The sequence below is a fragment of the Chelmon rostratus genome, chromosome 3, assembly GCF_017976325.1.
Source record: "Chelmon rostratus isolate fCheRos1 chromosome 3, fCheRos1.pri, whole genome shotgun sequence".
NCBI classification, from domain to species: Eukaryota; Metazoa; Chordata; class Actinopteri; order Chaetodontiformes; family Chaetodontidae; genus Chelmon; species Chelmon rostratus.
Genome location: NC_055660.1, coordinates 31,183,864 through 31,211,007, shown reverse-complemented (window position 1 = coordinate 31,211,007; position 27,144 = coordinate 31,183,864). Strand labels below are relative to the sequence as shown.

Sequence of the window (27,144 nt, the reverse complement as noted above, 5' to 3'; positions counted from 1 at the left end):
GACTATCCATAGCACTAGTGCTGCACTGCTAATATCAGTCAATAGTAAAAAAAAATGAACAAAAAAAAAACAAAGAAAGAAATTCAGAAACCGTTACAAAAGAAAACCAAAAAGTAACATCAAGTGTGCTTGTGGTGTGTGTATGTGTCACCATGGTAGTCTCCTGGATGGACCCAAAGCTATTTATGAAGATGTTCACCCTGGACTCGACTGGGATACCTGAAACACACATACAACCATAAAACAAAGATAAGATAAGATAAGATAAAACTTTATTAATCCCCAGCCGGGGAAATTTGGGCATTACAGCAGCATGTTTAGCAGCGGGAAGAAAAATAGCAGCAGTAATAGAGAACATTAGAAAAAAACAAAATACAAAATAAAAAGTAGACTGTATATATGTACATATCATACAAACAAAAAGAAATTTGACTTCGTAAAAGAAAAATTAGGTATGTAGAAAAAAATATATAAAAAAATATGTAAAAAGTATTTATTGCCCCAATAGCTATGGAAAATGAACAATGTAAGCTGCTTTCAGATAAAACAATATTAATAAATAGTGTTACTACTATTGCACAGAAAATAAAAAAATACAAAAATAGTATATGATATGAAATTTTGTACAAAATGTAAATGGAAAATGTAATATTGCACAAATAGAAATTGTCAAACAACATGAACACAGTCTTATGTTAAGTGGTGCTGGAGTTGAATAATCTGACAGCTGATGGAATGAAGGACCTGCGGTAGCTTTCCTTCTTACACTGGATGCAACAGTCTGTCACTAAAGGAGCTGCTAAGGGCCCCCACTATGTCATGCATGGGGTTGGAGGGGTTGTCCATGACCCAGCAGACCACTGCGTAAAAGACTGCAGATGCAACCACAGAGTCATAGAAAGTCCTCAATAATGTCCTATATACTCCAAAGGACCTCAGTCTTCTCAGGAGATGGAGATGACTTTGGCCCTTCCTATACAGGGCATCAGTGTTCGTGGACCAGTCCAATTTATTGTTGAGTTGCACACCCAGGTATTTGTACTCCTCCATGATCTCAATGTCAGATCCCTGGATGCACACTGGTGTAGTTTGTGGTGCTTTCCTGCGACAGTCTATCACCATCTCCTTGGTCTTGCCAGCATTGATGTGCAGGTGGTTTAGTCCACACCAGTCGATAAAGTTAGTGATGACTTCCCCGTATTCCAAATCGTTGTCCTGCGATAGACATCCAATGATGGCTGTATTGTCGGAGAACTTCTGGAGGTGGCAGCTGTCTGTGTTGTGTCTGAGGTCAGATGTGTAGAGTGTGAAGAGGAAAGGAGAGAGCACAGTACCCTGCAAAGCCCCGGTGCTGCAAACTGCCACATCCGACACACAGTTGTGAAGCCTCACATACTGCAGTCTGTTGGTGAGGTAGTCGATGGTCCATGCAGCCAAGTGACAGTCTCACTCACTAAGTGAGGTGGGGGAAGGGGTTTGTGGTCTTTGAAGTGAAGTGAAGAGGGGGGTTCAGTGGTGTGAGGAGGATGCTGCTGCTGTCAGAGATGCTCCAGGGGAGGAAAAGGGGGTGTGAAATAATAACCTCATCAGGTTTTGGCTATGGCAGGTGGGGGAGGGATCAGGGCTACAATGAAATCTGTTTGAAATTCATATTCAGTTGATTCACAAATTTCCAGCCACCAGATTCTGGGCCCCTCCATTGTCTTTGGTGTGTCCAGACAGAAAGACAGAAACCTCCAGTTTCCTCCTGTAGCTGTCCTTGCCTTTCCTTATCTCCCTTTTCATCTCCCCCTTCACCCCTATGAGCTATTTTTTGTCCCCAGATCTAAAAACCATTTCCTTCTCATTCAGTAGGACTTCCAGTTCTGGGGACCCCTGGGGTTTGTGATTTGGGAAACACTGTACTTTCCTGGCTGACATGGTGTTTTCCACACAGAAGTTAATAGTCAGTGATGAGTCCCCCCGTGTGGACTGCACAACACTTTTCAGTCAGTGGTTTTAAAGCAATCCCTCAGTGCCATACTGGACCCCTCAGTGCATCAGTGTTTGTTTTGTTCACCACAGGTATGTAGGCAGGGAGCAGATGAATGAGACTGTGGTCAGAGCAGTCGAGCAGATGGAGAGGCAAAGAGCTGTAAGCATCCATTAGGTTAGCATACAGTAAGTCCAAGGTCTCTGCTGTGGCATTTAACATACTGGGCGAAGGTGGAGAGAGTTGAAGACAGGGAAGCATGATTGAAGTCACCAGAGATGAGGAGGAGGGACTGGGGATGCAATGTCTGCAGCTGTGAAACCACAGTATGTAGGAGCTTGCAGGCGGCTGCAGCATCGGCCGACAAGGAGATGTACACCTTTGTTGCAATGATATGTGAGTACTCCCTTGGAAAGTAATATGGCTAGCTCTATGTCTCTCATGCAGCATTGCTCCTTTACACTGATCTGCCCTAGGTTCCACCATCTGTCGTTCATAAACATTGCTATGCCCCAACCCTTCCTCTTACTGCTCTCCTTTGCCCTCCTGTCCACTCTCAGGAGTTGAAAGCCTTCCAAAGTAACACGTGAGTGCAGAGTGATTTCCTTGAGCCACATCTCTGTGAAGCACATAGTGCTGCACTCCCAATACTCCGTGTTTAGCCTTATAAGTGCTGTTAGCTCTTCCATCTAACTGAGGAGAGATCTGACATTCTCCATAATAACAGATGGTATGGATGATTTATACCATGTTTTTCTCTCTCAGCACTTTGCTCCAGCTCTACATCCCCACTTCTTTCTCCTTATTACCACGGGAATCTCCGACCTGTCCACTGGGAGTACCTTCGTGATGCGCAGTGCTAACAGCTGTTCCCTTGTGTAAACAATGGAGCCGTGACTGAAAGCAGTTGTACACCTGCAAGTGAACACGTTCAACCAAGACTTGCAATGAAAGAAACAATTAAAAAAACAAACTAAAACAAAGAGAAGATGTTAGATTATAATCAGTGTTTTCCAAGTGTATGATATTTCCCCAAGCAAGGTAAAGCTAAATTACCACTTTCGGGGGGTACTTAGTTTTCATTACTAGATGACAAAGGACAGGTACTGAAACAACAAAACACCAGAAACATTAACATCAGCTGTCTACCCCCACACCAAAGTGGAAAAAGGCTTGTTTTAAATTAGGTTTTGTCCCCTTTACCATAGCAGCTTTGAAATCCATAGCCCGAAAATCACAAGTACACAGCTTATACCTTAATTGCTTCTCCTGTTGGTCCAGCGTTGTTTGTTACTTTTCCTTTCTTTTTTTGCTGGGGACATGTCATTCTCCAGCCACACGCCAAGTGTTTTGTGTGACGTTGCTGGCAACAGAGTCTGGTTTACTGCTATTATTTTGTACTGATGGATAAAAGTCTCTCTCCTCTCCAAACAAATTAAAAGTAATGTCCGGAAAATGCTCCTTATTTTGCCGCTCAAACCAGCCGGCAATTGGTTATTGAGCTTGGTTCATTTACAAATTGTCCCTTTAGCCTATGACTGTTAGGAATTCCGGAGCAGGCAGTCGTCTACTGAAAAATAAACACAGCTGAATTTTGGTGATTGACCAATCAGAATAATGTATGTTAAACATTTGTTGTGCTATGTCACACTTGAAGCAATGGCCAAGTGTAGCTGCCGTGCAATTCGAGAGAGAGAGAGAGAGAGAGAGCGAGAGAAAACATCTGGTTGTAGCTTGAAGCTTCACAGAACAAATCAACCAAACACACTCCTCCTGTTCTGTGTGTTCTAATCTTTTTTTCTTCCTCTCTCTTGCATCTTTTCTCCATCTCTTCATCGCTTTTTGTTCAATTTACAGCACTGATGTGCAAGTTTAAAAAAATAGTAATAAATTAGTTATTAGTTACCTCATGGATTGATTGATTTGTAGAAAATGTACATATATATAAAACTTATCTCACTGTATCATACTGAAAAGTACCTAAATTACTTTTCTTTCAACAAAAAATGATATGTTTAACTTTTTAAATAGCTACTTTGAAATGCAACCATTATTAATAGGGCTATGTGATATGGCCATTGCCTATCTATCCAGATAATGATATACCTTTTTTTTGTAGACCCAGTGAATAAATAGTTTGCATAAAAAGACCAAGTAAGATTTCTGATTACATTTTGAAATATATCTGCAACAGGTTCTTCCGCATATAGTATTTGATCATTTTTCTCCTTTTATTTTGAACCTTTGTACAAATTTTCAATTAAGTATGTAACAAAATATTAGTATATAAACTTGAAATGATTGTGCAGACAGGGAGAACAATAAAGCAAGAGGTTGGACCCAATGCGGGCTCCCAAGTCAGAGGTGGTGCAGTTTAAATAATTTATTAACAGAAAAGGCAATGACAAAAGTCTTACGGGCATGGCAAAGCAGGTAAAAGACAAATTCAAAGAAATAAGTCCAAATGAACAAACAAATCCAAAAAGGGAGCAGAAATCCAAAAGTCCAAAACCTGAAAAAACAAAGCACTAGAAATGCTGGAAAACACTGGGAAACACTAGAAAAGGCTAGAACTCTTGACAATGTGCAATGGTGAGCTGACACAGACTAAGGGAAAACAGTGGCTTCAGTACACTGGAGGGAACTAATGCGGGCCAGGTTAAACAAATAAAGGACAGGTGAAACAAATCAACAATTACAAAGGCAAGAAAACACAGGCCGTAAAGCAAAACATGGCACATGAGGAAAACTTTCAACATGAGACAGGAAATAACAAAACTAATAACCAAAACCATGACAAAACAATTTATATTGATAAAAAGAAAACACTTTTGAAGTATAGTTGCAAACAAAATAACCCATATCTGAGTCAATGGTTCATATTGAGCACTCAACTGTACCTTTGTGGCTCTCATCCGTAGACTCTTTCTGTAGTGTTAGTATAAGAGGCTTGTGATATTTGAGTCTGTTGTGTGACTTAGTATGTGGCATAATTTGCAATGTATGGTTTTCTGCGCCATGTCAGTCGTTTCATACATAGCCATGTCCACAAAACAGAATTAGCCCCTCTTTTAGGAACAAGCTACTGAATCCATCTCCTGCCTGGAATTATCCTGTTTTACGTTCACTCTCCTATATGATTGTTTCTTTCCATCTGTGCCATGTAGAAGAACGCAAAGTAAACATGTTGAAGGAATAATTTGAAGGAATAATTTGTTATTCTTCTAGTTGCCACCAAAGTCAGTGGAATTACAGTACTAATTTACTCCCTACACTGATTATCAGGCAGGAGTACAGGCATGAATTGCAATGGGCACTATAATCAATTTACATTATTAAGTTCATTATTAAACAGCAAATGCAGTGGATTTGTCACATTAACAAGTCACTGTTCCCTTTTTTTATTTTTATTGATTTGACATATATCTTTGTTTTTCTTTGGACGTATTTTTGTTGGAAGGTGTATTATTTCACGTCCAGGTAGCATTTTCCCCATGCTTCATCCAGCACCTGGTTGTGGACTAGATGCACATGCTGTACATGAAATTGATATTATTCCTCTTGCTGCAGATTGAATGGCATGCAAGTGTATTTTCCAATGTCAGAGTATCATGTTAGAGCTTTTTTTGGGTTACTTTTACAATGAATAAATTTAAAGGAATACAACTTGCTACTTCTCCCCCCCTCACTCTCTGCTGCACTTAATACATGCCTCCAAACCCCTTCCCTGCTGAAGGATGGTACCCACACCAACTGCAGCTTCTTAAATGCACTGGTAAGCGTGGAACATGTGTGTTTAGTAGTGTGTGGTAGAAACTTACTCCATATCTACATGGTCTGTTGAATAACTCAAAAGGGTAACTCCAAACGTGATGGAATATTTGACATGATAGTGGTTCCAGACTGTCCGGTAAGAAAGTTTACAAGACTTGTGTTGACATATGCTTGTGTCAGGGTAGCTGGTTCTAATATGATTGTCTCAGTGTCTCATGTCTGTGACTTTGACATGACTTTGTGCCCTATTTTTTTTTATAGAACTATAATGTTATCCTCAAAAAATACTGTAAAAACCTATGTAGCCACTATTGTGTACAGTCAGTAACTCATTAAATACATAAGACATAATGAGAGCGTTCATTTATTCCAAGTGTAAAACACTAATTAGTAATAATCTGATATTACGGTATATGATTTCTGTGAAGGTTCTCAGTCATCCAGCTCATAGTTATCCAAGGACGGTTAAATCAAGGGCAACTGGGCTTGGGTGTAGAAACTTGAAAATGTTTCGCCTCTCACCCAAGGGGCTTCTTCAGTTCTTACTGTCTGGTGAGGAGTCCCAGGTATTTAACCTCTGTGGTGTGGTGTTGTTATCACAGTCATTAAGACTACTTGTTAATTTGTGCCTGGTTGTTTAATGGCAGTTGGTGGAGTTGCTGGAGTTACCTAAAACCAGGTGTGAACGGCAGTGGTTCTCCCTGTCACAAATACACACATTGTTGTCCTTGAATGTGTGCCTTATCTTTCAGGTGGAGGTAGGCTGTGTCTGGACCTGAGGAGTTGACCCGCTTGTGTTGAGTATGCATTTTTTTAATGGTTATCTACTTTCCCTGATATACAAGTTTCGGCATTCCCCACCAAACACTAAATTGCTTTTCTTGTGTTTGGTTTGTGTGTGTGGGTATGAAAAACGCAGGGATGTGGTGTTTGTTGAAAATCCTTCTGAGTTTCTCAGATCCTCCAGGCATGTGAGGAATGATGATGTTGATGCATTTGTTTTTCTTTTCTTCATCAGGTTGAAGGTTTTAGTGTCCCTTTCCAACCGCACCATTCAGCCAAGTTTCTACAACCAAGTCCAGTTGCCCTAGATGTAGCCCTCCTTGGATAATCATGACCTGAATGAATGAGAATTGTCCCAGAAAGAGAATACTTGACTTATGGATACCTACAATGTAATCATTTTGGCAAATATACAATACATTCTCATTCAGTATGAGCACACATAGACATACTATATGGCCCTGTGTGGCCACTGTTTTTCCAAGAAGAAAATAAATGTTTGTCATTATTTATCTGTATAGTTTGTGGCATTACCTTGAAAGTTAGGCCTGATTCTTGGGTCATAACTGACCATCAGACGATTCAAGATGTTGGAGGTGGAGTTAGCTGGAACCTGGGCCAAATCTTCTGGGGACAACTGTCTGTTAAATAGGATATTAATTGACATGAAAATAATTAACATTCAGATCTAAACCACAAGTATTTCTCTCTTTTCCAAACACACTGGAGATGACTGCAAAGAAAGAAAAGCAATGAGTGTAACACATGGTCAAATACATTTAACAAAATGTTTTTATAAACTACCAAACAACATAACAAAGCACAGTTTTTGCTGATCTTAAAAAGCCTCACAAAGGACAAGTGGCAAAATCTGACAAACTGAAAGAAGCTAGAATCAAAACACTATTCAAATACCACGTTGTCCTATAAAAAGGCATGCCCTCAAGACATTATCTGGACTCTGGTTTAAACTGTATAATTTGCATTTTTTGACTCTTAAAAATTGCTGGACTCTGGTTTCAACTGTTTTTATTATTATTAGTAGTAGTATTTTAACCAATTTTGATGTTGCCACTGGACACTTTGTGCCCAAAAAGTACTCTGTGCTTTCAAATCCTTACATAAGACAACAACTGAAGTATCTCATACTGCAAAAGGAAGTGAGCAATTCCATCCCAAATGTTAATATATATACACTAAGAATCTTATATTAATGTTGACAAATTGAGAACAGCTACCTTATAGAATGTACGATTTGAAATAGTCGTCATCATTACTTGAGACTTTTTATACAATACTGCCAGTGTAAGAGACAAATTAGCTGAAGTACTGTTCAAAGCATAATATGTACTGAATAGCATGATATAGGGTATATGCTGCAGCAGCCTGTGAGCTTCTACACATAGCTGCATACATCGCACCCCTGGTCCCTCCTCGTTGGTGTCTTCAGACATGCTTATCTCTCCCCCACCTTCACCCAGAGACAAAAGAACCTTAGACTTACTGTATGATGTCTAAGACAAAGGACACTTACACTTCTTCACCCCTCCCTCTGCTGGGCTGTTCTGATCACAACCTGGTTCATTTCCCCCCTGCCTACATACCTTTGGTAAACGGACTGTATTTATATAGCACTTTTCTAGTCTGACGACCACTCAACCATAGCCATATCCATAGCATCATGGATTTAACCACAAATGCAGCTTTAGTCCAAGCAACCACCATATCTACAGCCTCAGCCAGCACAGCCAGCACAGGCAACTCAGGACAAAACTTTAAATACTATTGTAAACTACATATAAATGATAAGGATGTGTTTCTTAGGTGTTCTGGTGTGATATCGCCTTAATCGATAATGAGAAATAAAAGCTGTTGGACAATTTGTTTTTTTGCTTGGAGAGTAAAACAATTAACTAGTATAGTATTCTAAGACTAGCATTTATTTTATTTGTAATAAAAATAAAAATGAATTACAAATTCAAATTTGATCCAAAATCTGAAGTTTTTAAATGTTTTTTTTTTTTCTTTGGAGCGGGGATCCACCAGTTATCAGTGGTTCAATCCCTTGCCTCAGCAGCCTACATGTCGAAGTATCCTTGGCCGAGATACTGAACCCAAAGTTGCTCCAAATGCTGACTTCTGCTTGTTTAACATGAAAAACACTTTTGAACAAAAGAAAATTCGGATTGCAGAAAGCTTTAATATTATCAAATGTGTGTATACAAGTTACTGTGTCATCTGCATATAAATAAAAAAATGCAACACATGTTTGGATCATTTAATTAATCATTAATTTATTCAATTTAATTCATCATTAATAAAAATAGAGAAAAGTAAAGGTCCAAAAATAAATCTTTGTGAATTCACTAGCACAAAGTTTATCAAGAAGAGGATATGTTGTGGTCATCAAAATCAAAGCCTTGGTTAGATCATTAAATATTGCACTTGCAAATTGAACTTTGTGTAGATGAGAATAAATCATTATTAAATCTCATTAGGGCAATAGTAGTAGATAAATTAAAAAAAAGAACAGACTGAACTAGGGGTAAAATATCCTTAGCATTAATGTATGGTGATAATGAATTAAAAATTAACCTCAATTTTTTTTAGCTGAAGTGCAAATCATATTATTATTAAGGTCTAGTACAGGGCTATTCACATTCAACTGGGTTTAATTTATTTTAAAATCAGAAAAAGTAGACGGTCTGGACATTTTCAGCAGCCTATTTAAAACATGCAAATTAAACACATTGGCTTGCCGTTTGGACGTGGTACTGAAATAAACAAGTACATGCCAGTCCAGGCAGGGTTACACTGACAGTTTTCATGGTCAGTTTTACATTTCAGGGTTGACTGACTTATTTTCTGCAAAGCACCTGTCTACTTGTGACTGTGCCAGATGATTTGAAAAGCTACCAAGCATGGTCATTATTGTACCACATATATTGATTTGTGAAAGATACCTGAGCAGTAAGATTACCCACAACAGTTTTATGAAGTGTTCTGGAGCCCACGTAGTAATGTTCCTTATACAATTATCCATCCATCCATCCATCCATTATCTTCCGCTTATCCGGGGCCGGGTCGTGGAGGCAGCAGTCTAAGCAGGGATGCCCAGACTTCCCTCGCCCCAGACACGTCCTCCAGCAGAGGACCCCAAGGCGTTCCCAGGCCAGCCGAGTGACATAGTCCCTCCAGCGTGTCCTGGGTCTTCCCCGGGGCCTCTTCCCGGTGGGACATGCCCGGAACACCCTCCCAGGAAGGTGTCCAGGAGGCATTCGGTAAAGATGCCCGAGCCACCTCAGCTGGCTCCTCTCGACGTGGAGGAGCAGCGGCTCTACTCTGAGCTCCTCCCGAGTGACAGAGCTCCTCACCCTATCTCTAAGGGAGCGCCCCGCCACCCTGCGGAGGAAACTCATTTCAGCCGCTTGTATCCGAGATTCTTTCGGTCTTTCTTTCGGTCATGACCCAAAAGTTCATGACCATAGGTGAGGGTGGGAACGTAGATTGAGCGGTAAATAGAGAGCTTTGCCTTTCGGGTCAGCTCCTTCTTCACCACGACGGACCGGTACAACGACCGCATTACTGCAGCTGCCCCACCAATCCGCCTGTCAATCTCACGTTCCATCTTTCCCTCACTCGTGAACAAGACCCCAAGATACTTAAACTCCTCCATTGAGGCTCCTCCCACAACCCGGAGAGGGCAAGCCACCCTTTTCCGGTCGAGAACCATGGCCTCGGACTTGGAGGTGCTGATTCTCATCCCAGCTGCTTCGCACTCGGCTGCAAACCGCCCTAACACATGCTGGAGGTCCAGGTTCGAAGAAGCCAACAGGACAACATCATTCACAAAAAGCAGAGATGAAATCCTGTGGTCCCCAAACCAGACTCCCTCTGGCCCTTGGCTGCGCCTAGAAATTCTGTCCATAAAAATAATGAACAGAACCGGTGACAAAGGGCAGCCCTGCCGGAGTCCAACATGCACTGGGAACAGGTCTGACTTACTGCCGGCAATGCGAACCAAGCTCCTGCTCCGGTCATACAGAGACCGGACTGCCCGTAGTAGAGGTCCCCGGACTCCATCCGAAGCACCCCCCACAGAATGCCACGAGGGACACAGTCGAATGCCTTCTCCAAATCCACAAAACACATGTGGACTGGTTGGGCAAACTCCCATGAACCCTCGAGCACCCTGCGGAGGGTATAGAGCTGGTCCAGTGTTCCACAACCAGGACGAAAACCGCATTGTTCCTCCTGAATCCGAGGTTCATCTATCGGCCGAATCTTCCTCTCCAATACCCTGGAGTTTACCAGGGAGGCTGAGGAGTGTGATCCCCCTATAGTTGGAGCACACCCTCCGGTCCCCCTTCTTAAATAGAGGGACCACCATCCCGGTCTGCCAGTCCAGGGGCACTGTCCCCAACTGCCACGCGATGTTGCAGAGGCGTGTCATACAATCATGTGTTTCACAAAGCGGTGAACCTCACCCCATTCCTTGCTTGTGAGCAGCTGAGCCCAATCATGATACTAACACCTTTAACCAATTAACCTGTTTACCTGTGGAATGATCCAAACAGGTGTTTTTTGAGCATTCTACAACTTTCCAGTATCTTGTTATACATATCCAACCTTTTTTGAAAAGTGTTGCTGGCAAATTCAGAATAAGCATGTATTTACAAAAAAATGACCATTCATGACTATTTAGGTGATAGATTTTCGTTTTGGCAGTTTTGGTGACTGTCACCCTGCATTATGAGCACATCATGAGGAGCCATGTGAGGAAATCAGATTCCAGTGACTGACAGAACTTTATTCAGCACTTTAATGCTTCTGATGTGTGTATTTATTTTCTGATTATGATTATAGCCATTCAGTATTATTAGTATTAGTATTATTACAGTGCCAATCTAACAGGTACAGATAAGACGAAAAATAGTGTATAGGCTGGTTGCTTAGCTGATTTGGTGACTGTATGAGAGAGACGTGAATGCTCCTTTGGACTACTTTGGAGGGGTTTCGCTGCTGCTGGTGTTTACTGGAGACTGTTGCTGCTGTTTCTGTTTTGCTCTTCATCTGCGCTCTGCTGCTTGCCGGTTGACCATCCTGCAGTTTCACCTCACTTACCCCTCTGACTGACAGTATTCCTGGATTCGTGAGTAATAACTGATTGCAAAACGTGCACGTGTTTTATTTTGAATGCTTGTTTATACCAGTGAATCGGCCACTACAGTTTTTAGGCCTCCACGCTCTCAAGCTTCGTCTCAGGCATGCAACTTGGGTTTTGTTTATTACCTGCAGACTGTGTGAGTGAGTGTGGGCCCACAGGTATATTGTTGTTTTACTTATTTTGTTAAATAGACTATGCATTTCAGATGTAAAGGTAACTAATGAAGATGAACTGAGATTCATTTCATTTTACATTTAGTTTACCATTGCCTGAAGGAAGTATTGTTTGTTACTTTTCAATGAGATATTAACTAAACTGTTCATATTGCATTTAAAGTACTCTTGTTGTGTTGTATTTCATCATAGGTAATTTTTGGTATACTCAAATTTGATTTAAAAAGGTGAAAGTTAAAACAGATACATACTTAAAAGGGAAGGTATCAGGACATTACCTATTTCATATTTAATTTTATTGGAGGCACCGCTAATTCATTCTTTAATTTAAAAAACAAGGGAATAACAGTAGTTCATATTTTTAAACCGTACCCAGGCCCCGCCCATAGTATAACTACAGAGATCAGAGTCACATAATTTAATACCAATACATGGGATGGGTGTTACACTCGGACTGAGAGCTTGGAGCACCGGGGGAGTGCTGATGTTTATACCTCTAGCGCTGGAGACTTCATGGAGGAGGTTTTAAGGCCTGTTTCCAAAAAGTTGGGACACTGTGTAAAATGTTAATAGAAACAGAATATCATGATTCGCAAAGCACTGAAACCCCATATTTAATACTGTGTGTATGAATAGTATTTAATACTATTCATACTGGGTTTCTCGGAAAGTACTACTCTATCCTATAGATATGGACTCTTCAACTTCAATGCCGACACTCGTTTATTAGAGTAACTTTTTACATGCCTTGAGAGCAAAGTCCTGCTTCGGTGTGGTCCCGTGTTTACCTGTGGATGTAAGGAAGCTGTACCAGGGCTGCAGAGCTGGCGCTATGCTAAAAGCGAAGCAGCTAGCAAAGAAGTGGAGATTCAAGCCTACGGTGTCTTCAGTGATCATGGGATACGTGAACCCTTTACTGAATAAGATCAACGAACTGGCTGCACTGACGAAGAACCTAAAGACCTTCAGGGACTGCAGTTTACTGTGTCTTACTGAGACATGGCTAAGAGCTAGCATCCCAGATGCTAACATGGAGCAACCGGACTTCAGCACAGTCAGAGTGGACAGAGACACAAGAGCCTGTGGGAAGCGCAAAGGAGGGGGACTCGCACTGTATGTCAACGGTGGTGCAATCCTGGGTATGTGAACATTAAAATCTCCAGCTGCTGCAGGGATACTGAACTCATGGATGTAAGTTTACGTCCCTATGACTTGCCCAGGGAGTTCAGCCATGCCATTGTTCTCATTGTTTACATTCCGCCGCGCGCCGACGCGGAGGCTGCGTGTGCCGTCATCCACAGCGCTGTGGCCAAACTACAAACACAGCATACTGAGGCCTTTGTGCTAATAACTGGGGACTTTAATCATGTCACTTTGGACAACACACTGGCTGCTTTTCACCAGTACGTGGACTATAGATCTGATGTATGCAAATGTGAAGAATGCATACAGAGCCACCCCCCTGCCTGCACTGGGGAAAGCAGATCACAATCTGGTCCTGCTCAAACCTCACTACACACAAAGAGTGAGGAGACTACCAACAACCACACGCTCATTCAGGAAGTGGTCTTCTGAATCCGAGCAGGCTCTGAAAGACTGCTTTGAGACCACAGACTGGGAAGCACTGCAGGGGTCTCACAACGAGAACATGGAGGAGATGGTTGACTGCACCACAGACTACATTAACTTCTGTTTGGACACTGTTGTTCCAGAAAAATCTTTACGCTGCTATGCCAACAACAAGCCCCAGGAAGGGCAAACCAGCTCAACCACTTCTTCAACAGATAGGGGGCTTGATTCCCTCACCGGACTGGCAAAAAAAAAAAATGGGTGTGATGGAGTATCCTCTCCCCCTCCATTTGCTGGCTGATGTGCCCAATGAGCAAGGCAACTTAACCCCCCAATAAGCTCTCCGGGCACTTGAATGCAGCCCACTGCTCCTGTGTGTTTCACTGCATGTTGCATGTGTGTGTTTCAGTGAATCAGTGATGAGTTAAATGCAGAGTCATTTCCCATTTTTGGATTATTAAAGTAAATAAAATTTTAAAAATAAATAAATACATTTGATCACCCCAACCCATTCACACCTCTGAGCACAGCAGCCCCCACCCTCCTACTCCCGCAAGCCATCACCAACACAGATGAGGACATCTCCCCTCCTCTCCTCACACCACCCATGACAATCACAGCAGCTCAGGTCTGTGGTGAGCTGAAGAGGCTGCGCCCCAGCAAGCTGCAGGTCCAGATGGAGTATCACCACGACTACTGAAGGCCTGTGTGAGGGAGCTGGGACACCCCCTTCAGTGCATATTCAACCTGATCTTGGGACAGGGGAGGGTTCCCCAGCTGTGGAAGACATCCTGCATCATTCCAGTCCCTAAGAAACCACAACGACTTCAGGCCGGTTGCCCTGACGTCACACATGATGAGGACCATGGAATGGCTGCTGCTCTATCACCTGAGGCCACAGATCCACCACGCTCTTGACCCTCTGCAGTTTGCTTACCGGGAGAAGACAGGAGTGGATCTCTCTCTCACCTGGACAGAGGCAGTGGTGCTGTGAGGATTACAATCTTGGACTTCTCTAGCACCTTTAACACCATCCAGCCACTGCTCCTCAGGGACAAACTGACAGAGATGGGAGTTGAAACACACCTGGTGGCATGGATTACTGACTACCTGACTGGCAGACCTCAGTTTGTGAAGAAAACACGTCCGACTTTCAGTACAACTCGGAGCTCTGTCATGTACAGAAGTTCGCGGACGACACAGCCATAGTGGGCTGTATCAGGAGTGGACAAGAGGATAAGTACAGGAAACTGATCCGGGACTTCATCACATGGTGTGACTTCAACCACCTGCTCCTGAACACCACCAAGACCAGGGAGATGGTAGTGGACTTTAGGAGACCCAGGCCGTGTCCAGAACCGGTCATAATTAAAGGGGACTGCGTGGAGGGGGTTCACACCTACAAATACCTGGGAGTGCAGCTGGACGAGAAACTGGATTGTACTGCCAACACTGACGCTCTGTGCAGGAAAGGACAGAGCCGCCTGTACTTCCTCAGAAGGCTGGCGTCCTGCAAAAAGCTGCTACAGATCTTCTACCAGTCTGTGGCAGCGAGTGCCCTCCTGTACACAGTAGTGTGCTAGGGGAGCAGCTTAAAGAAAAAGGACGCAGCACGCCTGGACAAACTAGTGAGGAAGGCAGGCTCTGTCGTTAGCACAGAGCTGGACAGTCTGACATCTGTGGCAGAGCGATGGACACTGAACAAGCTCCTGTCCATAATAGACAATCCTGATCACCCACTGCACAGCACCATCTTCAGGCAGAGGAGCAGTTTCAGTGACAGACTGCTGTCATTGTCCTGCTCTATGGACAGACTGAAAAGATCGTTCCTCCCCCAGCCATACGGCTCTTCAACACCTCTCGGGGAGGGCGACAAAAACAATAATCAACACAACAACTCCGGACTCACTACACACTCACACCACACACCATGGACACACACACTTTATCACACACACATCTATATGCTGGACTTTATCACACACACATCTATATGCTGGACCCAAGTGTGGACAACTGACGACTGTTGCGAACTGTCATTTTGCACAACTGCACTACTGTGCCCATATTTAACTGCCAGATGTTTATCCTGTATAGCTTAGTTCTATATTTGTATTTCACTATTTTTTCTTATATTGTTATTTTGTATTTTGAATTGTATTTTTGCCTCCTTACTTGAAAGCTGTTCTTTACTTGAAAGTTGTTCTCTACTTGAAAGTTGTTCATTACTTGAAAGACGTTCATTACTTGAAAGTTGTTCTTGTTCTTATTTTGCATGTCCTTGTGTTTCCACCCTTTGAGCTGCTGGAACTGCAAATTTCTCTTTGGAAATTAATACAGTATCTATCTATCTATCTATCTATCTATCTATCTTGGAGGAGTACAAATACCTGGGTGTGCACCTCAACAACAGACTGGACTGGTCCATCAACACTGATGCCCTGTACAGGAAGGGCCAAAGTTGTCTCCATCTGCTGAGAAGACTGAGGTCCTTTGGAGTATGTAGGACATTACTAAAAACTTTTTATGACTCTTTGGTTGCATCTGCAATCTTTTATGCAGTGGTTTGCTGAGACTGTGGAAGCTCTGAGGGAACAGAAAGAGACTCAACAAACTGGTTAGGAGAGCTGGCTCTGTCCTGGACTGCCCTCTGGACACCATTGAGGACGTAGCAGAGAGGAGGATGTTAGCCAAGCTGACATCTATCATTGCCAACCCCTCCATCACACAGTGGGGGCCCTCAGTAGCTCCTTCAGCAACAGACTGCTGCATCCACTCTGCAAAAGGAGCGCTACCGCAGGTCCTTCATAATGTAGCACTGCATTTATCATGCAAAAATTCCCCTCTGGAATATTACTTTTTTCACTCTCATTGAATACTCAACCTATCAATACATACTGCTATTGTACTGTGACATCTATTACTGTGTGCAATTTCTACCGAGGTGCAATTTGTGTAGAACTGTGAAATTCTATAGCAATTTTGGCAGTACATTTTTATGGCAGTTTTACCTAAAGTTCTTTGCGGCAATATATATATATATTTTTTTACATATTTTTTTCTTTTATATTCTTTTCTTTTACATCACTTTTTTCACTGAGGGCCACATAGAGAAAAATAAAGGAGGGGCTGGACCACTTACTAGAGCTGAGGTATATAGCCTCACCTTTAGTGTACTAAAGTTAGAAAAATCAATTCAAAGTTGTTCAAATGTGCTATATTGTTGAATATGATTACAGAGAAAACTGCCATCATCACAGCTTTCAACAAATGGGTTTTTATTGATTTATTCAGAAAAAGGGTTGGCAGCTCATTCTCAGAACAGCAGCCTCAGATTTCCTTAGTCGGGATGGTGATCCCCCACAGTACAGAGAAAGAACAATAAATGGGAAAGTTTGTTATTCAAGTTATTTGGCCTATTAACACACCTATTAACGTTTGTTTGAAACTGTACAAAATGATCAAAATTAACAGACTGAATTGGACTTAATAACAGGAGTGCATATAATTTTAATTTTAATTATTTTGGTGAGTATCATCTGGGTATTTAAATCGGTTGAGGCGCTGACCATCCAGCTGTGGTGCTGATCCGATGCCACTTGTGACAAAAATCCAAACAAATGTCACTTTGATCAAGGAGTGATCGAATATGCATCAGCTGAGATCAGCTGATTTTGCACAGTGTGTGTGCTGTGCACAGCGATGTGTACTCTGCATGTTAACAAGAAACACGCATATAAGAAAATGGTGTGCAAAAGCAGTCATGGTGACAGAACTGGTGTGGCATTATTGCTATTTGTTGCATGTGTACCTGCATACTAGTTATGTGCTTGCGTGCTTATTAACACACGTATACTGTGGAATATATTTTTAACTCAGCTAAAGTGGGAACGGCATTGCACTCAGTGGGAGCAGTGATGCTGCCTTGAGCCTTCTCCCTTGCATTTCTTTGGTTCTGCCATGTTTGGTAACCTGGGGTAAATTTGTTCTGTGATTGGCCTTTTTTGGACGGGCAGCTGCCTTGTTCAACAGTAGCTCCCCCTGGTGTTAAAACTAAGAAATGCAATACACTCAGGCAAAAGTTTCAAGAGCGGACCATATTCTATTCCAGTGCCAGGAACAAAGAGGAGGTTACATAATAAGTAATGTAATAAATGTTATTGGTCAAGTCCAACCGTTAATGTAATACAGGTGAATTTTCCCATGGTCTCTTTTTTCACAGGGTTTGCTGAGGTCATCTAAGTCTACATCATCAGACATATTGCTTTGATATAGACAGTTAAGGCTTCTTTGTTACATTAAACTATGAGCCCAATTTTTCTCCATTTTCTTTCAGCTGTTCAAAAGATTGTCTTAATCTAATTAACACAGCTATGGTTGACCTCTTTTAAACCATTAGTGGAGTGACAGTGTTTAAAGCAGATAACGAGGTAGACTGGAATTTGTAACTATGAATCAATCATACAATATATAGTGATGCCAAGTGTGATCAGTTCTTATTAACAGTGATGAATGTCTTGGTGGCCAACACAATGTAATGATGAGCACTAATAATTCTGCTTGAACCCCAAGAGCAAGATATTCAAATGATGTAAATTCACCCGGATCAATGTCATTGCACACAAATGTAGAGTGTAGAGAAAATGGCTGCAATTACTCTTCCTCTCCTGTCTTGTTTGATTGACTGACTGATAAACATGATCATTTGAAAGAAAGGCCTCTATCAGTGTTACCATACCAGTAGTGCCATTTAATCAGGTCTCAAATAAATGCATTAAATGTAAATTATTTTCATTTATCAGACCATTCACCAAGAGGGATTTGTTAGCCAATGATGTTATATTAAAAGAAATAATAATAATTTCAGTGCTAGGTATTCTGTAACAGCAAAGGAGACTGGCTGTGGCTGAACAAATTTAAGGATTTTGAGATGGGTACCAGATGGTCTGTGATTGCTACAGTGTGTTCGGCAAATGGCAGTTTAAGATCAACAGTATGTTTAAGGAAACAGCATGAGGTTTGTCACATTTCTGACCCCACATCACCGGAGTGATGGTGTCTGTGGTTACTCCTGACTGACAACTGTAACTAAGTCCTTGGTTGGTGATTGTGGTGGAGGTGGGGAGTGGTGATGTTGGGTCCCTGGAGAATGTGATGAAGAGGAAAGAAAACAGCAAAGAGCTTGGACATTGGGGGTTGTTGTGCTGAATTCTTATAATTCTCAGTATGAAACATTTAAGTTGCAAATACCTGAAGAATTGTTTCCATTGCAGGTCATACTTTGCTTTCATCTTATCAAGCGACATTAGAATGTTGACCTCATAAAGATCCAGTAGTTTAACTTTGCCCTTACTAAACAATATCACACAAACTGTAATTTTTGCCAGCCCACAATGGTGGGAGCAAAATGTAAGAATTTATCCAGTGTCAAACCCTCTGAAGAAAGCAATTCAATTTGTAACCAAGGTAGAGCCACATCTCTAAAAAAGCCCTCAACTGGGCAGCCCAGTAATACCACTGTAAATTTGGTAGTTGTAACCCTTCTCTATTGTAAGGCAAGTACAAAAAGAGAGTCCAAGTCTTGGCTTCGTGTCACTCCTGATAAAGTTTGATTTTGATAAAGCCTTCTGACCCTTGGAAAAAATTATATATATATATACAATCAATGAAATATGTTTTAATCACTATTTTGTGTCGCATTATTGAATGCTTTAGTAGTAAGCCGCGTTCTAAGCGGGATAATGTATAGTGAGCAGGTTCTTTCAGGATGTCATCCCTTCGGGGTTTATTTCTCCATAGGAACCTGCTCATATATATATATATATATATATATATATATATATATATATATATATATATATATATACACACACACACACACACACAGTGGAGGAAATAAGTATTTGATCCCCCCTGATTTTGAAAGTTTTCATACTAAGAAATAAATAAATGAACAGTCTCTAATTTTTATGGCAGCTTTATTTTAAAAGTGATAGAAAGAATATCAAAAACATAATGGAGAAAATTACATAAAATGAAAAATAAAAATTAATTTGCATTTTACTGTGGGAAATAAGTATTTGACCCCCTAGCAAAACATGATTTAATATTGGTGGCAAAACCCTTGTTGGCAAGCACAGCAGTCAGATGTTTCTTGTAGTTGCTTACTAGGTTGGCACACACATCAGGACTAATATTTTAGTCCACTCCTCTCTGCAGATCATCTCCATATCCTGGAGGTTTTGAGGCTGGTGTTTGAAAACTCAAAGCTTCAGCTTTCTCCATAGATTTTCTATCGGATTAAGGTCAGGAGACTGGCTAGGCCATTCCATGACCCTGATGATTTTCTTAGGGAGCCACTCCTTTGTTTCCTTGGCTGTATGTTTTGGGTCGTTATCGTGCTGGAAGACCCATCCACGACCCATTTTCAGTGTCCTGGCAGAGGCAAGGAGGTTGTCACCCAAGATTTTGCGATACATGGCCCCATTCATCTTACCGTCGATGCGGTGAAGTCGACCTGTCCCCTTAGAAGAGAAAAAGCCCCAAAGCATAATGCTTCCACTGCCATGCTTGATGGTGGGGATGTTGTTCTTGGGGTCATATTCAGCATTTCTCTTCCTCCAAACACGTCGAGTTGAGTTGAGGCCAAAGAGCTCGATTTTGGTCTCATCTGACCACAGCACCTTCTCCCAGACTCTCTCAGAGTCATTAATATGTTCATTGGCAAACTTGAGGCAGGCCTGGATGTGAGCCTTCTTGAGCAGAGGGACTTTGCGCACACTGCAGGATTTTAAACCATTGCGTCTCAGTGTATTACCAATGGTTTTCTTGGTGACTGTGGTCCCAGCTGCCTTGAGATCATTAACCAGCTCCTGCCGTATAGTTCTAGGCTGATCTCTAACCTTTCTCATGATCATTGAGACCCCACGAGGTGATATCTTGCATGGAGCTCCCAGCCTAGGTTGATTGACAGTCATGTTGTATTTCTTCCACTTCCACCTTCTCATTCAGCTTCTTTCTTATGGTTTTGTAGCCCATTCCAGCCTTGTGTAGGTCAACAATTTTGTTCCTGACTTATCTTTAGACAGCTCTTTGGTCTTGCCCATGGTGGAGATGTTGGAGTGTCACTGAGTCTGTGGGCCGGTGGCTTTTTATACAGGTGACAATTTGGGACAGGTATCTCTCATGTAGGTAATGACTTCACAGAGTTAATTCAAACACAAGATACTCAAGTGGTGCTCAAGAAGAGGATTCATTCTCAGTGAAGAACCTTGGACCCCTAATCTGCCTCTATACATGCCAAAGAGCAGTGATTCCTAACACGTCTCTGGGGGTCATCAGGTGGATACCTCCCTTTCAACAGTGTTGAACAGTGTTTTGCCTACTAAGTCCCACTACACCTCCAGTAGGCTAGGCGGTGAACTCCAGCGTCCCAGAGTCACCCCCCCTAGTGCCAGTTCACACTGCTCCTCCACAATCCAAACAGCAATGCCACGTTCAACTGACCCAGGCCTGTCCAGGTAGTGGCCAGTACCGATGCTACCATTTAGCTATTGCTAATGCTAACCACAAAGAAGAACAGAAGAAGACAATACAGTTCCGATGCTACCATTTAGCTAATGCTAAATGCTAACCGCTACCTGCTAAGAGGAACAGAAGAAGACAATACAGCTAGATTCACCTATACTGTTAATGTTAACTGCTAGATGCCAATACTAACTGCTAAGATACTATCATACTACCACCGCTTTAGTTATTGTTAGCTGCTACAATGCTACCACAGACCTAGATGCCACATGTAACTGCCAATTGCCACACTACCATCATCTACCCCTGCCTCTCAACAACTGCACCAATAAAAGCAGGATGGGAATACAAACCCTGGTTCGGGTAGGGGGTAGAAAATAAAGAGGTAGAGTCAAAGATGAAAGTAGGGATTGGATACAGACCCTTGTTCGAGTAGGGAGTAGAAAATTTAGAGGGTGCTGAAGGTGGAGGCCTAATCCACAGACTAGATTTAACAGCCTCTTCTAACATTTCCTTCAAGATGCAACAAACCCTAACATTTCCTTCAAGAAGCAAACAAAACAGTAAAATAGCCAAAAAAGAACAAGAAAACAAGCCAGCTCTGTATCTTGTATCTGTAAACTCACCTGAAGAGGCCACATGGTCCCAAAGAGAGACTCTAGCTGGCCACACCCCCACCTTATCTACACATCCTCTTCCTGGATCTCTTCCTATTGGCAGAGCGAGAAGATGGGGCAGGGAAAGCAGAGTAGAGGAGAGGTGTCTTGTTCAGACTTTAACCTCTTCTCCTGCCGGATTAGGCATGCATGTCCTCTGCACCCCCTCCCAGTATTTGCTTCTGAAATTGGCCTGCTAGCTTTTCCCACGTATGGAGAAATATGGAGAGAAATTTAGACGCTTCATTGCTGGAATTGAGCCAAATCTTCAACTGCATTGTTGTGAATATGGTATAATGATGCTGGATTCTGCTCTTAAGTATGCACTACAGTTTAAGACTGCCCATCATGCTAAAAGGGTGAATAGGGTGTTTTCATCTCCAAACACACAGTTTTTCTGACACCTGTCTTGCCTGCGGTCTCTCCCTTGGGACCCACTCACCTTCTTGCATCTTTCACTTCTCTTGGTGTCACTCTGCCTTCTCAGATCCTCGGACCAGGTGAGGAGAGAGCTGAGGTGACTGAAGCAGAGGAAATCTGCAGGACCAGATGAAATCTGCTTCCTTCTGCTAAGGATCTGTGCGGACCAGCTCTGTGAGGTCCTCTGCCACCTCTACAACCTGATCCTCAGCATGGAGAAGGTTCCTGTCCTGGCAAAGACCTCCTGTGTGGTCCCGGTTCCTAAAATAACTCACGCCATGGAACCGGCCCACTACAGACCTGTCACCCTGACCTCCCACCTCCCTAAGACCATGGAGTTTGCCTACAGGCCCAACATCGTTTCACATACCTAGGTGTTCACTTCAACTGGACTGGTCCCACAACACTGACGACCCTTACAAGAGGGACCAGAGTCTGGCCCCTGGGCAGCACAGATCGTTCCTCCCCCACACCGTACGGCTCTTCAACACCTCTCGGGGAGGGCGACAAAAACAATAACCAACACAACAACTCCAAACTCACTACACACTTACACCACGCATGGACACACGCACTACACACCTACACCACGCATGGACACACGCACTTTATCACACACACATCCATATGCTGGACTCCATCACACACACATCTAAATGCTGGACTCCATTACACACACATCTAAATGCTGGACTTTACCACACACACACATCCACATGCTGGACCTAAGTGTGGACAAACCGACTATTGCACACTGTTATTTTGCACAACTGCACTACTGTATACATATTATACAAGCTCACAGCCATCATGTACAACAGCTCTCACCCACTGCACCGGACTGTAGAGGAGCTGAGCAGCTCTTTCAGTGCTCAACTGAGGCACCCTACAACTCGAATTTGTATTATTTTGGGCAATAACCATTGTTTCTCTGTCATTACAAGCATACAAACATCCAAATATCCAAATCGACTATTCTGGGCAAACTTACTGTACATAGGATACCTTATTTTTTATTTGAAATTTGTTGGTTTCTACAGTTGCAATGTATTGTTCTTATTGTTCTTATTTGCACCTCCACTTGCTGTTTGCACCCCCCCTTGTCTCTATCGATATCTATCAAGATAATCTAGGTGATGCAGAGAACACTGGAGACACTTTCATGAAGAGTTGAGCAGTTACAGCTGGTAAAGCTGTGGAATGCTCAAAAAACACCTCCTTGGAACAATCCACAGGTAAACAGGTTCACTGGTAACAGGTGATAGTATCATGACTGGTTATAAAGGGCATCCTTGAAAGGCTCAGTCATTCACAAGCAAGGATAGGTGGAGGTTCACCACTTTGTGAAACTGTTTTATTCCCCTGCTACAGAGAGCTTCAGGATGAGTCCAACCACAACAGAACCAACACACTGACACTACCCCTGCAGTGAACACATTCTGGTGGCTTACCAATGACTCAATGGTTGGACTTGACCAACAACAGTTCGGGACAGATTGTTCAGAGACCTCAGCAGATTTTTCAGTGAGCAATCCCTCACTCACTCAAAGGACAGATATGGGCTGATTATGAACATCTGTTGCTATACTGGACATTTATCTAACTTAAAATTAGTAGATGAACAGCATTTTCAAAACAATGGGACACAAGAAATTGTATGAAATAGACAATAGATATTTAGGCTCAGTCAAATGCCACTCACGGTGTACTGTCATTATTGTACAGAAAGAACAAGTTATAGCATATGTAATGTACTCGCAGAATAATATATGAATGTGACGGAGTGATGACAAATTGTGAAGATAATATTAATAGAATTGGCAAAGGATTGAGAAAGGGTGTATTTGGAGAGTAGAGTATATTTACTTACGATGGACAGACGACTTGCTTGCCTTTTTTTCCCTTCTTTGTGGATTTTCCTTCTTTGGCTGTGGTCAGTTGCCAACAAGACAGCAGCATCAGCAACAAAATCACCTGCCTCAACAGTGCAGCCATGGTGCCTAAAACAGAGTTACATGCTGACCTTAACACATGCCACATATTACACTGAATTCAGAAATAACCTTTGCAATGTTGGCAATTTAGTGACTTTCTCACTAGATATAGGGGCTTTAAAGACCCCATTAGTGATCTCAAAAAAGCGCTTAACTTGTCATTAAGATAGCACTAGATCTGGTTCATGCCCAATTAAAGTCATTCTTTAGGCACTAAGATCATGTGCAATCAACTGATTGGCTCTCCATACCTAAAACAAGGAACTATGCTTGTGCACGTTCCCCAGCTCACGTTTCAAGCGTCTTCAGGTCGCCTGCAATGTCTAGAGGACAGCACAGCTTATCACCTATGCCCTTGGTTGCCTCAGCAACGGAGGTTCTCTCCCCACACGAAGGACGCCAGTCTCCCTAAACAACCCCACAGCTGCACTGTACTCCAGCAGGACAAAACAGACCTCTCCCTTCACCTGGATACTGAGCTGGCCTGAAGACGACCCCCCGACCCGACCATGACCCTGAAGCCCCCACTAGGAGACAGTCAGGGTGTTGTCAAGTAACAGAAAAATCCTTTACAAGGACCTTTTCCTGCAGCTGTAGCAGTTTGGTGTGATGACAGTCAGGGAGGACAGTACTGAAGAATGAACTGAAGTCCACGAACAGTGCTCTGACACAGGTGTTGGCTGGGTTCAGGAGCTGAAGTATGTTATATAGGCTGAGGATGACATCATCATCCACAGAGAGGTTGGCCTCAGTGTGGCTAGGGAGATGGCATCAGGTCAAACTGCACGGTCGTTGGTGATTAAATAATGATGTAGTCTTTGATGGTCTGCTTGAAGTTCTGTCTAGCCAGCTTAAATGTATCCATGTCAACCTCCCTGAATGCCTGTACTTTTAGTTCTCTGTTGTTGAATAAGTGCTTGTGGTTATTGTAACGTGATGGTTTTGGTTGGGAAGCAGACTTGCTTCAAGAAGTTAACATATGAGCATACAGTGTCAGCAAATGCATTGTTGTTGTTCTCTGGACCTCTCAGAGACTCCCAGTCAGTGCACCAGGAGTATGTAGTTTGGTAGTTCATGTGAGGGACTATGCAAGTTGAAATGTCCCATGGCAAGAATTATTGACTTTGGTTGAGAGTTTTCCATGGAGGAAATCTGCTCAGCCAGCCAGTGTTGTGATTCTTGGCCAGGGGCATGTGTTGGATTCCAGAATACTAGAGCAATGCTATGTTGCTATATAGTATATGATGATATACTATATGAGGCCCTTGTGCAAATCTCTGGGGACTTTAATCATGTCACTTTGGACAATACACTGGCTGCTTTTCACCAGTACGTGGACTGTAGCACCACAATCTGGGCCTGCTCAAACCTCACTACACACCAAGAGTGAGGAGACTTCCAACAACCACACGCTCATTCAGGAAGTGGTCTCCTCTGGGCCTCCTCCTCAGGCTCTGAAGGACTGCTTTGAGACCACAGACTGGGAAGCATTGCAGGGGTCTCACAACGAGAACATGGAGGAGATGGTTGACTGCTCCACAGACTACATTAACATCTGTATGGACATTGTTGTTCCAGAAAAATCTGTACACTGCTTTGCCAACAACAAGCCCTGGATAACTACTGACATCAAAGACCTTCTGAACCAGAAGAAGAAAGCCTTCAAAGATGGTGACACACTGGAGATCAAGAGGGTACAGAAGGAAAATAGAAGAAAGGATGCAGAACAACAACATGAGGGAGGTGTGTGAGGGGATGAAGACCATCACTGGCTGCAGCTCCAAGAAGGGTGCCCCCATTGAGGGGGATGTGGGAAGGGCAAACCAGCTTCACCGCTTCTTCAACAGGTTTGATCACCCCAACCCATTCAAACCTCTGAGCACAGCAGCCCCCACTCTCCTACTCTCGCAAGCCATCACGAACACAGATCAGGACACCTCCCCTCCCCCTCACACCACCCACGACAATCACACAGCTGTCTGTAGTGAGCTGAAGAGGCTGCGCCCCTGCAAAGCTGCAGGTCCAGATGGAGTATCACCTCGACTACTGGAGGTCTGTGCAAGGGAGCTGGGAAGCCCCCTTCAGCGCATATTCAACCTGAGTTTGGGACAGGGGAGGGTTCCCCAGCTGTGGAAGACATCCTGCATCATTCCAGTCCCTAAGAAACCACATCCGGGTGAGCTGAATGACTTCAGGCCGGTCGTCCTGACATCACACGTGATGAAGACAATGGAACGGCTGCTGCTCCATCACCTGAGGCCACAGATCCACCACGCTCTTGACCCTCTGCAGTTTGCTTACCGGGTGAAGACGGGAGTGGAGGATGCCATCATCTTCCTGCTCCACCAATCTCTCTCACCTGGACAGAGGCAGTGGTGCTGTGAGGATTACATTCTTGGACTTCTCTTGCGCCTTTAACACCATCCAGCCACTGCTCCTCAGGGGCAAACTGACAGAGACAGGAGTTTAAACACACCAGGTGGCATGGATTACTGACTACCTGACTGGCAGACCTCAGTATGTGAAGCTTGGGGACTGCAGGTCCAACACTGTGGCCACAGCACAGGAGCACCGTGAGGAACTGTACTCTCTCTGGTCGTGTTCACCCTGTACACGTCCGACTTTCAGTACAACTCGGAGCTCTGTCATGGACAGAAGTTTGCGGATGACACAGCCATAGTGGGCTGTATCGGGAGTGGACAAGAGGATGAGTAAGGAAACTGATCCAGGACTTCATCACATGGTGTGACTCCAACCACCTGCTCCTCAACACCACCAAGACCAGGGAGATGGTAGTGGACTTTAGGAGACCCAGGCCGTGTCCAGAACCGGTCATCATTAAAGGGGACTGCGTGGAGGTGGTTCACTCCTACAAATACCTGGGAGTGCAGCTGGATGAGAAACTGGATTGGACCGCCAACACTGACGCTCTGTGCAGGAAAGGACAGAGACTGCCTGTACTTCCTCAGAAGGCTTGTGTCCTTCAACATCTGCAAAAAGCTGCTACAGATCTTGTACCAGTCTGTGGTAGCGAGTGCCCTACTGTACGCAGCAGTGTGCTGGGGGAGCAGCTTGAAGAAGAAGGACGCACACCTGGACAAACTGGTGA

General features: G+C 43.2%; 1 protein-coding gene across 1 annotated transcript in view; it reads right to left on the bottom strand.

The window, feature by feature from the left end:
- LOC121604130 (glycine receptor subunit beta-like) overlaps window positions 1-7,163 on the bottom strand; it is a 30,350-nt gene extending 23,187 nt beyond the window's left edge. The window contains exons 1-2 of the mRNA XM_041933550.1: window positions 7,064-7,163; window positions 152-219 (exon numbers count right to left, since the gene is read on the bottom strand). Coding sequence (XP_041789484.1) covers window positions 152-219; window positions 7,064-7,103 — 108 coding nt within the window. The 5' untranslated portion in view covers window positions 7,104-7,163. The remainder of the gene's footprint in view (window positions 1-151; window positions 220-7,063) is intronic.
- Between the last annotated feature and the right edge of the window lie 19,981 nt (window positions 7,164-27,144).